The 13,860-nt window shown below is 34.6% G+C and overlaps 1 protein-coding gene across 3 annotated transcripts in view; it reads right to left on the reverse strand.

The window, feature by feature from the left end:
* LOC121384786 (aspartate--tRNA ligase, mitochondrial-like) overlaps positions 1-13,860 on the reverse strand; it is a 52,232-nt gene continuing 38,372 nt past the window's right edge. For all 3 annotated transcript variants that reach the window (XM_041515365.1, XM_041515366.1, XM_041515367.1), the window contains 6 exons: positions 12,656-12,710; positions 5,680-5,763; positions 3,941-4,020; positions 3,093-3,203; positions 1,093-1,168; positions 1-514 (listed from right to left, as the gene is read on the reverse strand). In XM_041515365.1, coding sequence (XP_041371299.1) covers positions 357-514; positions 1,093-1,168; positions 3,093-3,203; positions 3,941-4,020; positions 5,680-5,763; positions 12,656-12,710 — 564 coding nt within the window. In that variant the 3' untranslated portion in view covers positions 1-356. The remainder of the gene's footprint in view (positions 515-1,092; positions 1,169-3,092; positions 3,204-3,940; positions 4,021-5,679; positions 5,764-12,655; positions 12,711-13,860) is intronic.

The following is a 13,860-nucleotide window of genomic DNA, read 5'->3' on the forward strand; positions in this document are numbered from 1 at the left end:
TTAATGTTTGTGATATTTTATTACAAACATCAGCATATTAATATAAAAACTGCACCATTTGTTTCAATTTGTTTTTATGCTTACACCCAAATATACTGTTTCTGGGTGTGCACCTCCACTGTCTGTGTTCTCTGTTCAGGAGAATAGTGGTTAATTTTTAGTGGTTAGTTAGAGATGGGTTTAGGTAGTGTATCTCTCCACTGAAACCTGCTCTTCCTTAACTGGAAGGCTTAAATTCTGCATTATTGCAGAGCAAAATTATGAGTCACTGAATATCTACAGTTAATTCACTGTTATAAGAAAAGTCCAAGTATTGCCTCTTTTTGTAGTTCAAGGTGCAGGCATCCACTATGAATTTATCTCGTAACAGAAATGTGGTATCGATCCATGTCATCTTGTGAAATGTCTGCTGGGGCCTTGCTCATTGGATCTTTGCCATCATGCGACTTGGGGAAGGCTATCACATCACGGATACTGTTGCTACCACAAATAACTGCTAGGAAACGATCCAGACCTGAAAACATAAAAACACATCTTTGTGTAAATCCAAAGTTTACCCTAGTTTCGTGTTTCTGTTTTATCAACTAAGCAAACTTGGCATTGCCCATTTCTGAGATAAATGGAGATAAAATTTTATATTTATGTACAGAAATAAAAATAAACTTTATTTTTTTTTAAATCAGAACAACTTTGTTGGCTCTTAAAAAGTAAAAATGTTCAATTAATGTCAGTTTTTAAAATTAAAATTGGATCATAATCATAGCAGAATTAATGTTTATGGAGTGTTGTTTAACAGTATACTAAAGCACATTGATTTATTATTCATCAGCTATTAGATGTCAAACATTTGGTAATTTTGACAAATAGTCTTAGAGAGGAAACCAGATACAATTTTCCATTAGCAGGAAGGGACTCTTTATATGCACCATCCCAAAGACAGGATAGCACATACCACAGTTGTGGTGCACTGGCTGGAACAAGAAATAGCCCAATGGGCACACCGACGGGAGTCAATCCCAGACCGACCATGCATCAAGCGAGTGCTTTATCACTGGGCTACGTCCCGTCCCCAACAATATAAAAGTCCCATACCAAGTGCAATCCCACCATGAGGTGGACAACCGGAGTCCAAAGCTTCCAGAAGATGTTCCAGTTCTTCTGCATTTTCCTGTTAAAGAAACAAGATTTCTTTAATATCCTGAACAAAAAAGTTACAGATCAAAAAATATTTTCATTTATTAAACACCAGTGTAAGATATTGCTCATGTCCTAACAATCACTCAATATCTAACTAGTGTAATATCGGCATGACATAGATCACTTGCTGACCCAGTTCGTAGACAAATAACATGTAGTAGGTCTTGACATCTGCTTACTTCTGCGTTGCAGTTTGTTTCTAGTTGGTTTGTAATAAATAAAAACTGAACTAACTTGCCTGTCATACCATTTTTTATGAAACTCGTGAACAGTGTTGGTATCTCACTCGCTTTCGCTCGTCAGATACCAAAACTGTTCACTCATTTCATAAAAATGGTATGACAGGCAAGCTCGTTTAGTATTCTATATGTGTACAACAACAATACTCAAGGCCAGTCCATTCTGCTAATGGGGTCTCTTTAAAGATACACATTTAAACCACGAGCATAATTGGGTCCAATAGCACCTGTGAACAATCTCAAAACATTGTGCACTATTTCATCTCTGTACTGGATTGTGTTGAGGACTCCATTTCTAATGACTTGTCAACTTAGTATGGCCTTCTAAAGATATCCCACCCCGAACCATTAATGAGCCCCTTCCAAAGCGATCATGCTCCACCACTGCACACTGAGCATATCGCTGGCCTGGCTGTCCCCACTCCTCGTCTTCTGCCATCTTGATCATCCAGACAGAACCAAGACCCATCTGTGAACAACACTGAACACCAATGACATATCTGCCATCTCTTCCATGATCCCTAAATTGTTTTGTCCAGTATATATATATATAAGAATTGTTTTGTCATTTTTTGTGTGAATTTATAGATGTACACATGTATAACAATCACAAATGCGATTTTATACTAAATTTGTGACTGGTATACATACATCAATAAATTCATGACAAGCATTTGTTATAACTACAAACGACAGAACTTATTTTGTTAAAAATCGGTTTCTAAAGTAATTCCATGACATGTTTTACTTAATGATGTCTCTTTTGAAGTAATGACATTTTTTGAGGTTTATCGAAGAACAACATTCAGTTTTTTAGTGATGTTATTCAATCAGAATAGAATAAATCATATCACGGCTGGAAGTTTGTAATTATACCTATTTAAAACAAAACAAAAAACACTCGGAAATATTTCAGTTTTCTGTTAGTAGTTCATGCCTCTGATAACTGAAAATCTGTGTGACCCATTTATCGATTATGCAGAAATAAATCCAAGTAACCCATTTTCTTTTTGCATAACCCATTATATTAAAGTAAATGGTGCTCCGAATTCCGTGCTAACAAAATATAGGTTATGCAAAATCAGATTCACATGAATGAAACGCTCATTCTTTTTAACCAATGAATTTATGTTTCACACCTATCCTCAATTGATTTCAGCCATATTTCCACTGGATTTTAATATACAGGCTACCATACTCTGTAATCCATTTGACAAACTCCAGCCACAGTAATTTCCAGCATAATTCACCAATGGTATTTCTAATTGCATTAAGTTACAGACACATCTTCCCAAGCTGAGTTATGGTCAAACAAACTGTCACCGTGATATGATCCGATATTGTGTATTGTCAAATATGGTTTGTGAGACAGTGTAGTAGTGAATGTTTACATCTGTTTTCACTTATATTGGGTACTTGTATTATCGTAACCTTTTCTACTTGCAGCATACTTTTGTTTTCTTTCTTTTTTTAAATAACTAAAAAATAGCAATACTTATCACAGTAAAAAAAGAAGTTTTTTTATCATCTGCCTTATCAATTTAAATTATTTGTTAACTATCAGTCGGGCAAACTCTATATGAATATATTACATTTTAATTATTTTCAAACTCAGTTTTTTTCTATATTTTGACACAACTGAATTGATTAAAATACCTTTAAAATGTTTTCTATGACATATCTTTGAAGATCCGAGTTGTGAATCCGGATTGAGCCTCCTCCAATTTCATTTCCATTCAAAACAAGATCATAATGCTGACTTCTGACCTGTGTAGTAACAAAAATAATTACCTATAATGCTGACTTCTGACCTGTGTAGTAACAAAAATAATTACCTATAATTAACAAGTTTCAAATAAACATTTTCATTCATCAAGATGGTTTTTAGTTCTGATAAATACATGATCTTAATTATCCCGGTACTTGTTATCATTGTGACAGAGAAAACACCCAGCAATCATTGTAACGGTTGTTCCACAATTAATCATATGGTGGGGTTGTGTGTTTTGTGTTTTTGTTGTATACCTATCACCTACATGATAACATTTTATTTAAACATATATGATAACATTTTATTTAAACCAAGTATATATGGAAATAAAATTATAACAGATCCACCAGATATAAAATAATTATGGTGCCTCTCATGTAAACAATTTTAGAATTCGGGCAAGCTCCTCTACCGACTGAGCTAGATCTTAAAAACACATCAACACATGTCAAACCACTGGCCCATACAGTGCTTATAAAAGTCTCGACTCAAGTCTTTAATAACATCTTAAGACTTTAACATCAAGGTAAGATATAATAATTAATAATTACAGCCGAGGGCCTTAAATGTTTATTTAAACATCCATTACATGTTGATAGATACAATATATACTGTACCGAAAACAGATTATGGTTTTATAGTGAATTGTTTTATATAGTAACTACATAATATGGAGAATATGGTTTCAAAAGGAGTAGAGTAACAGCAGTATTTAAACTAAATATTAGGATACCATTTCTGGGTGGGTGTAGATGACATCCACATCATCAGGGTGGGGTGCAGTGAATGGGTGGTGGGCTGACTCCAAACCATCTGGAACAAACACCAAGATATTACTGGTAATCTCTAAAATGGATCAGGATTCATGTCAGTGGGAATGCAAGTACATAATATGATGATTGATCTGTACATTTAAACCTAATAATAACAATACGTAAAGTAATAATGGAATAAATGTTATTTAAAGGAAAATGTATTTAAAATTATAATAATAAAATAAATGTAACAATTTACAGTAACAAAATATAGTGGGACACAATTTATCTGGACAGTATGTTGTTTCTCAAAACTGACCATCACAGTAAGAATAGTCACCCTTGGACAAAATTAAAAACAGTAACCAAAACTATAAACATTTTAAATTTTGTTTTTTAAAGAGTCAGAATACAAATATTAATGTTTTACAAAATATTCAGTAATACTGTGTTGGCTGATCACACAAAGGCTTGTGTAGTCTGCTTGACTGGTCTTGGAACTAGTTGGTAGGCCATGGTAAGTGCACACACAGCAAGCTACCTGGTACTTGTCTATTTATATCAAAAGATTTGTTGTTTTAGCAGTGACCAGTTAAATGAAGCAAAATGCCTCTATTTTTAACACACTGTTTTTGATAATGACGGTTCGAATCCGGAAGCTAAATATCCGGATTAATAGACTCTATCAGCATTGTGAGGTATAGATAAGGCTATTCCAACCCGAGGGACAAAAACATTTTGTCCCAAGGGTTGGAATTGCCTTATCTATACCTCACAATGCTGATTGATTCTTTTTCTTGCCCATTTAATTACAGTAACAAAACATTAATTTTGTAAGCTACGGTCTGTTTATTGTAGAACCATTCATATACATTTCACCTGCCAACTCATTTAATCCTACGCAGAAAAATATAGTCCACCTTATGCAACGACATAAATATGTAATGTTCAACTTACCAATAAATATAAAGTTGAAAATATTAATTTGTTTAAATATTTTTAAAACAATGATACAACGTGAAATGGCAAACAGAATTTTGAAAACCATGAGTTATGCCGTCAATCGTCGTAAAACATGAGTTATGACGTCACGCGTGTGTAGAAATTGTCTAGCCCTCGGGTCGTACAGATTTATCTAGCCCTCGGGTCAGACAGATTTTCCTTACACCGTGCAAAAGCTGGATAACCCTGTCCAGTGGTCAAGAAAACTGAATACATTTACAGAGTAGCAGTTTCATTTTATCATATGTCTGTTAAGTGGGGTTTCCAAATAACTGGAGTCTGGATAAACAGGGTCCCACTGTATTAAATATATATATTTTTTAAAGAATAAAATATTAATTATTACCCATATGGTTCAAAATATCTTGGTACACATCAAAGTGATACGTCCCACTAGAACGCCAAGTGGGACGTAGCACTTCGATTGGCGTACTACAACATTACAGAAGTTACAGGAACATCTACCAAACGAGTTGAGTGATATAAATTAAGACCTTTTTGTATCATGTTTATGTCCCTCTTGACATAATTTTCATTGTCACTCGCTAAAGCTTGTGACGATTTAAAATTATTTCACTTGGGACATAAACATCATATGACATGGAAGCTTGTTCAATATCCTATAAATATGTACCGTATATTAAATTTTTTGAGAGGTTGCGGAAAGTGTAGCAAGATATGATTACACTGCACAGTTGCACTTTATTAAACATACCCGCTCCATCCTCTCGAGGTAGAAACAGAGGGAATTCATGAACCCACAGAAAATCAAACCTTGACTTGTCTCGAACTTCCAGTCCTAAAACGAAGTACTAGTGTTATGACATCATGAACATAATCAAATACATTTCTCAGGCACATTTCATGGTAAGAGTTGTTGTGTCTGCTAGAAAGTACAACTGAAAGTCATTATTGCTGATAAAAACAAGCATTCTGAGTGTACTGCTAAAGTAATAGATGTTCCCTACCAGTTCTAATAAATTTCCATATCTCCTAAGTTCAATGGCCATAACTGTCGAAAATTGGTAAATCACCATGAAAGTTACCTTGATCTTTACCAGAAATGATAAACATATACACAAAGTTTCAGCTCAATATCTAATATCTTGAGGCACAGACAGATATTCAGACAGAAGGCCGGATATGACCCCTAGTATAGTCCCCTCGAGTTGGACCAGCAGGGGACTAAAAATGAGTAGAATTCATTGCATAAATGGGTTCTTCTCTCACACTCTGCATCATGTCTGACACCAAATAACTTCTGATACCCAATGTTATGGATTATCTTTAAACATTCCTTTCTTTTTCTCATAAACTATTCATAGAGAATAACAGGTTAATGGCACACATTATTGGCATTATCCTGTGAAGGTAAGAATAGGAAACTGAGAGGAATTCCCTATTTGTTCAGAACACGATAAAGCCAATAACCTATGACATTAAGCTGTTATTGTTTTTAACCTGCAATTCAGCAAGAAGAGTCGAGACATTATCTTTATTCCTAACTTTTGATAAACTCAATTTAAACAAGCAAGCTTTATGCAGTATGACATAAAAAAAAAAATCACAACTTTATATTTGTACAATGTTATAGTCATCACGTCCAACGATAGTTTTTAAAATCAAAATTTGAAATAAACTATATAATATTTTGTTATATTTACCAAAAGACAAAACTTTATTTTGATTGCAGTTCATGATGTAAGAAACATGCAATTGAATATCTAATGAAACAAGCATTCTGAGAATACTACTAAAGCAATGCATGTCCCCTACCGGGCCCAACAGATTTCATATTTTTTAAGTTCAAGGGGCATAACTCAGTCAAAAATGGGTAAATTGCAATGAAAGCTACACTTGATCCATAATAGTATATGTTAAAGCTAAACACAAAATGTCAGCTCAATATTTTGAGGTATTCAAAAAAAAAAAAAGGTCCAAAAAACTATATCATGTGGGACAGATGGACAGACAGAGAGAAAGATGGGGACTAACAAGCTGAGTCAGACAGGTCAGGTGACAACCAATATCTTGCTAGTAACAGTTTATCACTTTGTTTTAAATGGTCACTATAATTGGTCGATACTAACAATGGTTGTAAAAGTTTTGAAAAAAGTTAAAGTTTGTTTTGTTTAACGACACCACTGGTGCACATTGATTGATTAATCATTGGCTATTAGCAATTAGTAATTCTGACACCTAGTCATCAGAGAAAACCTGCTACATTTTCCCTAATGCAACAAGGGATCTTTTATATGCACTTTCCCACAGACAGGAAAGCACATACTACGGCCTTTGTGGTGCAATGGCTGGAGCGAGAAAAAACCCAATCAGTTGAATGGATCCACCAAAGTGGTTTGATCCTGCGATGTGAGCACCTCAAACGAGCACTCAACTAGCTAAATCCCACCTCAATTTTAGAAAAGGACCATTCAAAGAAAAAGAAAGGAGTACTAGTATTGCTTAAAGACATACCAGCTCATTTTAAAGTACATCTATCTGGTGTAACATTTGGTTACCGTAACACTTGCATTAGATACTTAGAGAAGAAACCCACTGCCACCACACAGGCCATTCCTACTGATTAGCAGCAAGGAATATTTTACATTCACTTCATCCACAGGCAGGGCAGTACATACTATGTACTTTTTAATTGATGGGGAAAACCTCGCCAGATCCATCAAGGGTGACCAATCCTCTCGCACTCAGGGTGAGTATTTTACCACTGAGCTACATGCAGGCCCACCCATGAGTGATACCTCTTGGTGGACACATTCTCTGATTTGGTTTCATCCTGGCTCAACCAGGGTCCCACCCATGAGTAATACCTCTTGGTGGACACATTCTCTGATTTGGTTTCATCCTGGCTCAACCAGGGTCCCACCCATGAGTAATACCTCTTGGTGGACACATTCTCTGATTTGGTTTCATCCTGGCTCAACCAGGGTCCCACCCATGAGTAATACCTCTTGGTGGACACATTCTCTGATTTGGTTTCATCCTGGCTCAACCAGGGTCCCACACATGAGTAATATCTCTTGGTGGACACATTCTCTGATTTGGTTTCATCCTGGCTCAACCAGGGTCCCACACATGCAGGGTTGAAAATTAGCAGTCGCCTGGTCTTTATTAACTAAGGGTGACTAAGAATTTTACAAAGGTAGTCCGTTGGGCGAACATCCATTTTAGTGTCTGGTGAGTTGAAAAAGAATGACACTGAAACTGAATTGAATATGACAAAACACACCGCATCTGTATTGGCGCAAACTACATATTTGGCAGCAGAAGACAAATAACATTTTCTATATTTTGACAGCTCCTGTGGCTTTGTGCCTGGTGTCAAAACGCATTGAAGGAAGAAAATGGTTTATTTAATGCACTCAACACATTTTATTTACGGTTATATGGCGTCGGACATATGGTTAAGGACCACACAGATATTGAGGGAGAAAACATACTGTCACCACTTCATGGGTTACTTTTTTCGATTAGCAGGATGGGATCTTTATATGCACCACCCCATAAACAGGATAGCACATACCACAGCCTTTGATGTACCAGTCGTGGTGCACTGGCTGGAGCGAGAAATAGCCCAATGGGCCCACTGATGGGGATGGATCCCAAACCGACCACACATCAAGCGAGCGCTTTACCACTGGGCTATATTTTGCCCCCAAAATGTACCAAAGACATTGCATGTATTTTTTTTAATCTGGAAATTGTCAGCTTATTGGAATGGACTGGATACACCATAATTGTTATTCAATGTTATGGTAAAAAGGAATGATCAGATCTAAAGTGACACCAACACTTACATGATGACATAACCGTCCACATATTACTATAATAAACAATAAGTACCTGTACGTTATTTTAGCTTTGTAATATAACTAAGTACATAGTATATTTTGGTAAAATGCTGGGGGTGGGGGGTGGGGGGGGGGGGTGTTCTTGTTTTTACAGATTATATTTTCTTTCAATATTTATTTTATTAGCAGTATTTACAATATCCAAATTAAACACACACGTGTGAGTCGTTCGTCTGTAGGAGGACAGCCACTTTCAAGGAAATCCTTTACTGGAGATTACATCCTCTCTTGCATCGCCACAAAGTTCATTTCATCCCTACAAAGAGGACAGCCACCCCAGATAGTTTTATATACCGTACTACAACTGCGCATTATACCTTTATTCTCTTTGTACTGCATTATTTTATTTTATTTTTACATTAGAGAAAATGCAAGTCAAGCTGCATACCTTGGTTGTTCTAGCATTTTGTCTTCACCTCTGTATTAAAAACAAGATTTAATCTGTATAATTTAATGATAATTTGTAAAGAAACATTTATATTTATACTCGATTTCTGTTTTCAAAACATGTTATTTGAGTTGGTATGGGTTTAAAACTTAAGAACCAGTTTTTATATGAATTTTAACTTTATTCATTATGAAGTTACATGCCAATTCATCGGTTTCCTTTTGAAGCAAACAGACTATATTCGGTGAGCACATGGTTATTATTCAACAAAGAACAAATGTTCTAATTCTGATTTGATTTTGTGCTGTTGAATTTCAATGTGATAATTGGAGGGCTAGTTGAATTTGAGAAGGATCAGTAAGATTTTTCTTCAACTGCAGGCCTTGCTGGCAACCATGGTTTTCATGTTAATTTTCAACCCTGCACATGCTATATTGAAGGCCATGGTATGCGCTTTCCTGTCTGTGTGAAAGTGCATATAAAGGATCCCTTGCTGCTATAGGAAAAATGTAGCAGGTTTCCATCGAAAACTACATGACAGAATAACCAAATGTTTGTTATCCAATAGCCGATGATTAAATAATCAATGTGTTCTAGTGGTGTCACAAAATCTCACACACACACAAGCATGCACACACACGCACACATGCACACACACACACACGCACACACACACTGACTGTACATGACAGAATAACCAAATGTTTGTTATCCAATAGCCGATGATTAAATAATCAATGTGTTCTAGTGGTGTCACAAAATCTCACACACACACAAGCATGCACACACACGCACACACGCACGCATGCACACACACACACACACACGCACACTGACTGTACATGACAGAATAACCAAATGTTTGACATCCAATAGCCAATGATTAAATAATCAATGTGTTCTAGTAGTGTTGTTAAAGAGACATTCCTGAGTTTGCTGCAGTTTTTAAGATGTTATCGATTAATAAAATATTTCTACGATTAAACTTACATATTAAATACATTTTCTTGTTTAGAATAACAGTGTCTGTATATTCAACATGTTTCTGATCGTTCTAATATTTGTACTAGGTTAAATTTCATTTTATTTCCTAAAATAAGTTTATTCATATTGTATGAAATTATTTGAAGACAGAATCCAGTTTCGACTACTTACAAATATTAAGACGACCAAAAACACGTTGAATATACAGACACTGTTATTCTAAACATGAAAATATATTTAATAAGTAAGTTTAATCGTAGAAATATGTTATTAGTCGGAAACATCTTACAATGCAACAAACTCAGGAATGTCCCTTTAAATAAAACAAACGTTTAACAAACAATGACCACCCAGTAGACCCTCAGGAAGCTACACAGCCAATACAAAACCCTACGGAGCCTCGTCTATAAGATGTAACTGGACCCACAGACTGATTGCATCTTTAAATAGTTTTACAATGGGTGGTGCCAATCTGGTCAAACTGACTTGAAGTGATCTGCACAAAAACTTAGGTGTGTGTCTCCATTAACTGGCAAACTAATGAGGCAAAAAGAATGCTCGATAGCATAACTCTGTCTAAATTAGTATACTGCACCCATGTAAAATTAGCTATATTATCAGTCTGTGATTGTGAACTTGTTTTTGTCCTTCATTTACACTTGTTGCTGAATAACAAGGAAATAAAACATTTTTAATTAATTCAAATATAAAATAAAAAATACTATTTTTAATTAATAAAAAGAAAAGATAATTACACAGTTGAACCTGCTATACAGACCACCATGTATAACAATCGCCTGTCTGTAATGGATACTCTATATAAAGATATAAACCATCTGTCTAAAGGATCATGTACTTCAAAGCCACCTGTTCATAAATGCAAGTTCGACTGTACTTAGAAGATGTAAATTAATGTTTTAAACAGAATAAATAAATACAAATATCAATCAATCAATCGATCAATCTATAAAAGAAAGAAAGAAAACCCCAAATAAACAGACATAGATATATGACAAAAGTGCATACACACACACATACATGCAAAATATTTGTTCTGTTTAATGACACCACTAGAGCACATTGATTTATTAATCATCAGCTATTAAATGTGAAACATTTGATAATTTTGACATATAGTTTTAGAGAGAAAACCCGCTTCATTTTTCTATTAGTAGCAAGGGATCTTTTATATGTACTATCCGACAGATAGGATAGCACATACCACAGTCTTTAATATACCAGTTGTGGTGCACTGGCTGGAACTAGAAATAGCCCAATGGGCCTACCGATGGGGATCGATCACAGACCGACTGCGCAACTTTAACTTTACCACTGGTCATTGTCCCCGCCACACACATACACACAAACTCAAAGACTGACACAGATAAACAGTATGCTGTTGAAGTTAATGTATAAAAATACATACAAATATGTCTTGTGTGCCATTTGGAGAGGTGGAAGAAATGTTTCTTTCTCAAAAGGGGCTTTTGGCAAGGATAATCCATTTGATTATACATGTGTATATACAGTTAAGTACACTTACAACGAACATGCTTCGAATGAACTACTGCATAGAACGAATTGATCGTAAAGTCCTGTTTCATCTCCCTATACATTAATAACCAACTTATGCAAATGTGTACATAGAACTACTGCTATAACTAACTATCATGGTCCCTTCAGGTTTGTTATAAGAGTAGTTTACTGTATTTACATATATCACATTTCTCAGATCATTTTTGTATACTAGTACATGTATTTCATACAAACAATTTAATAAAAAGTCTAAATTAAACAAAACAATCATTTTAGAAGTAACTAGCATATAATTATTTGAGGTTTTTTATATTAGAAGGAACAATTGGCCATAAGTTTGTTAGCCTTTTATTAGATTGGGTAAGATAATATTAATGTACAATCAGTCAACGACCTTGGAGATGACCTCTAGAATGACCTGGAGATACCTGGAATGTTCACACACTTGGTAAACTGGATCTACCAGTAATCCTAACTCAAGTAGAATTTTACCATTGACCAAACAAAATAAAAACAAATCGTTGGTGCCACCTGATTCTAATTTATCAATGTAGTAGCTATTTACACAAGGTTCTGTGACATATGCATGTCTGACCAGGGTTTCTGCCAGAGGGTAAAATGGGTAAGGTGCCATACCTAATTCTTTTGTTGTAGATTTTGTTTTTTATGTTAACCTTTTAACAAAATTAATTACTCTTATCATTATGATTTTCTTAACCCTAACCCTAAATTCAACCCATTTTCTTTCTGGCGGAGGGCCCCCCATACCCCGTTGACTGTGGCTGCATTCAATTACATAGCGCCATACCCAAAACTTTCTTTCTGGCAGAAACACTGCTGGCTAATATATTAAATATGCATTACAATTATAATACATTGCCATTGAATAATGAAGGGTTTTGTATTTTATTTACCTTTGGATTCTAGCAAATCAGCACAAGATAAGCGTAATCTTCCAAGTATTGTATGCTGAAAATAAGTGATAAGCCAAATAAATAGAATGATGGGTAAATCATAAAACCTCAAGAAGAGGTAAAGCATTATGAAAGCATTATTCACCCATTCATTTAAAGTAACACAAGACTTTATTTCAGTGATGCAGATATATCATGGGGAGACCAATTTTGGTGAGCATAAGCATTCCGTTCTAATGCATATCAATATTTATAAACAGACAGTTGTTATTCAAATAGCTATCTTTTTATTAGTATTTCTACACTTCAAAAGAGTATTAAACTTGCCCCCTCTTAGCAAAGATCACTGTACGTGTGTCAAAAACTGTAATATGCATCAGCAGTAAATATTGTTAACTATGTAACCTATTTCAGCAAGTGAAATGTTTAGTGATATTAGTTACAGCAAAAACTTTCCAACATAAAACTTTTCAGTGTTTTATCAAAACATGTATGCTGTTAGGTACCGCAGACCAAAAACAAAATTAAATGTTTTTTTCTCTTTATGGTCATAGTTTCATTAAATATGTTGCTCTTATTGAAAAAACATCACTACATTATCCAAATGAAGCAAAATAAAGTCGTAGTAGCCTTGTACTTCTGTGACCAAAGATGGCCGACATGACGATTTTAATTGTCATTTACGTCCACTTTTGTAAACCAAAAAATAACTGAGAAATTTCTGTTGTAAGCTTATACATGTTACAAGCAGTTATCAATGTTGCATCTCTGACAATTTCAAGTGAAAATATAAAGGTTTACTATTATTTCTGATAACATATGTATTCTTGGGGTAGGTTCGAAACCGCTCCAAAATGACAAAAAAACACAGAAATCTTGGAATACGTAATTTAATGACATAATAATTGATGCAAATGTTACATCAGAATAACATTTTCAGTTCACATTTATTTACGCTTATACAATAATGTACATCCAGACCAATAATAAAAAGGAAAACATAAAGGTTTAGATCGCAGATGGAAAGTGGATACACGTTACATAAAAAATAAGCTTCTTGTTTCAAAATATTTAAAAAAAAAAAAAAAATTATATATATATATATATATATATTTATATTTACCTAGACTCATAATAATATTGAATACTTGGAGATTTCAATAAAAGATGCAATAAAACTTATCATATGTACCGGTCTTTTAACT

Source organism: Gigantopelta aegis, chromosome 10 (genome assembly GCF_016097555.1).
Source record: "Gigantopelta aegis isolate Gae_Host chromosome 10, Gae_host_genome, whole genome shotgun sequence".
NCBI lineage: Eukaryota > Metazoa > Mollusca > Gastropoda > Neomphalida > Peltospiridae > Gigantopelta > Gigantopelta aegis.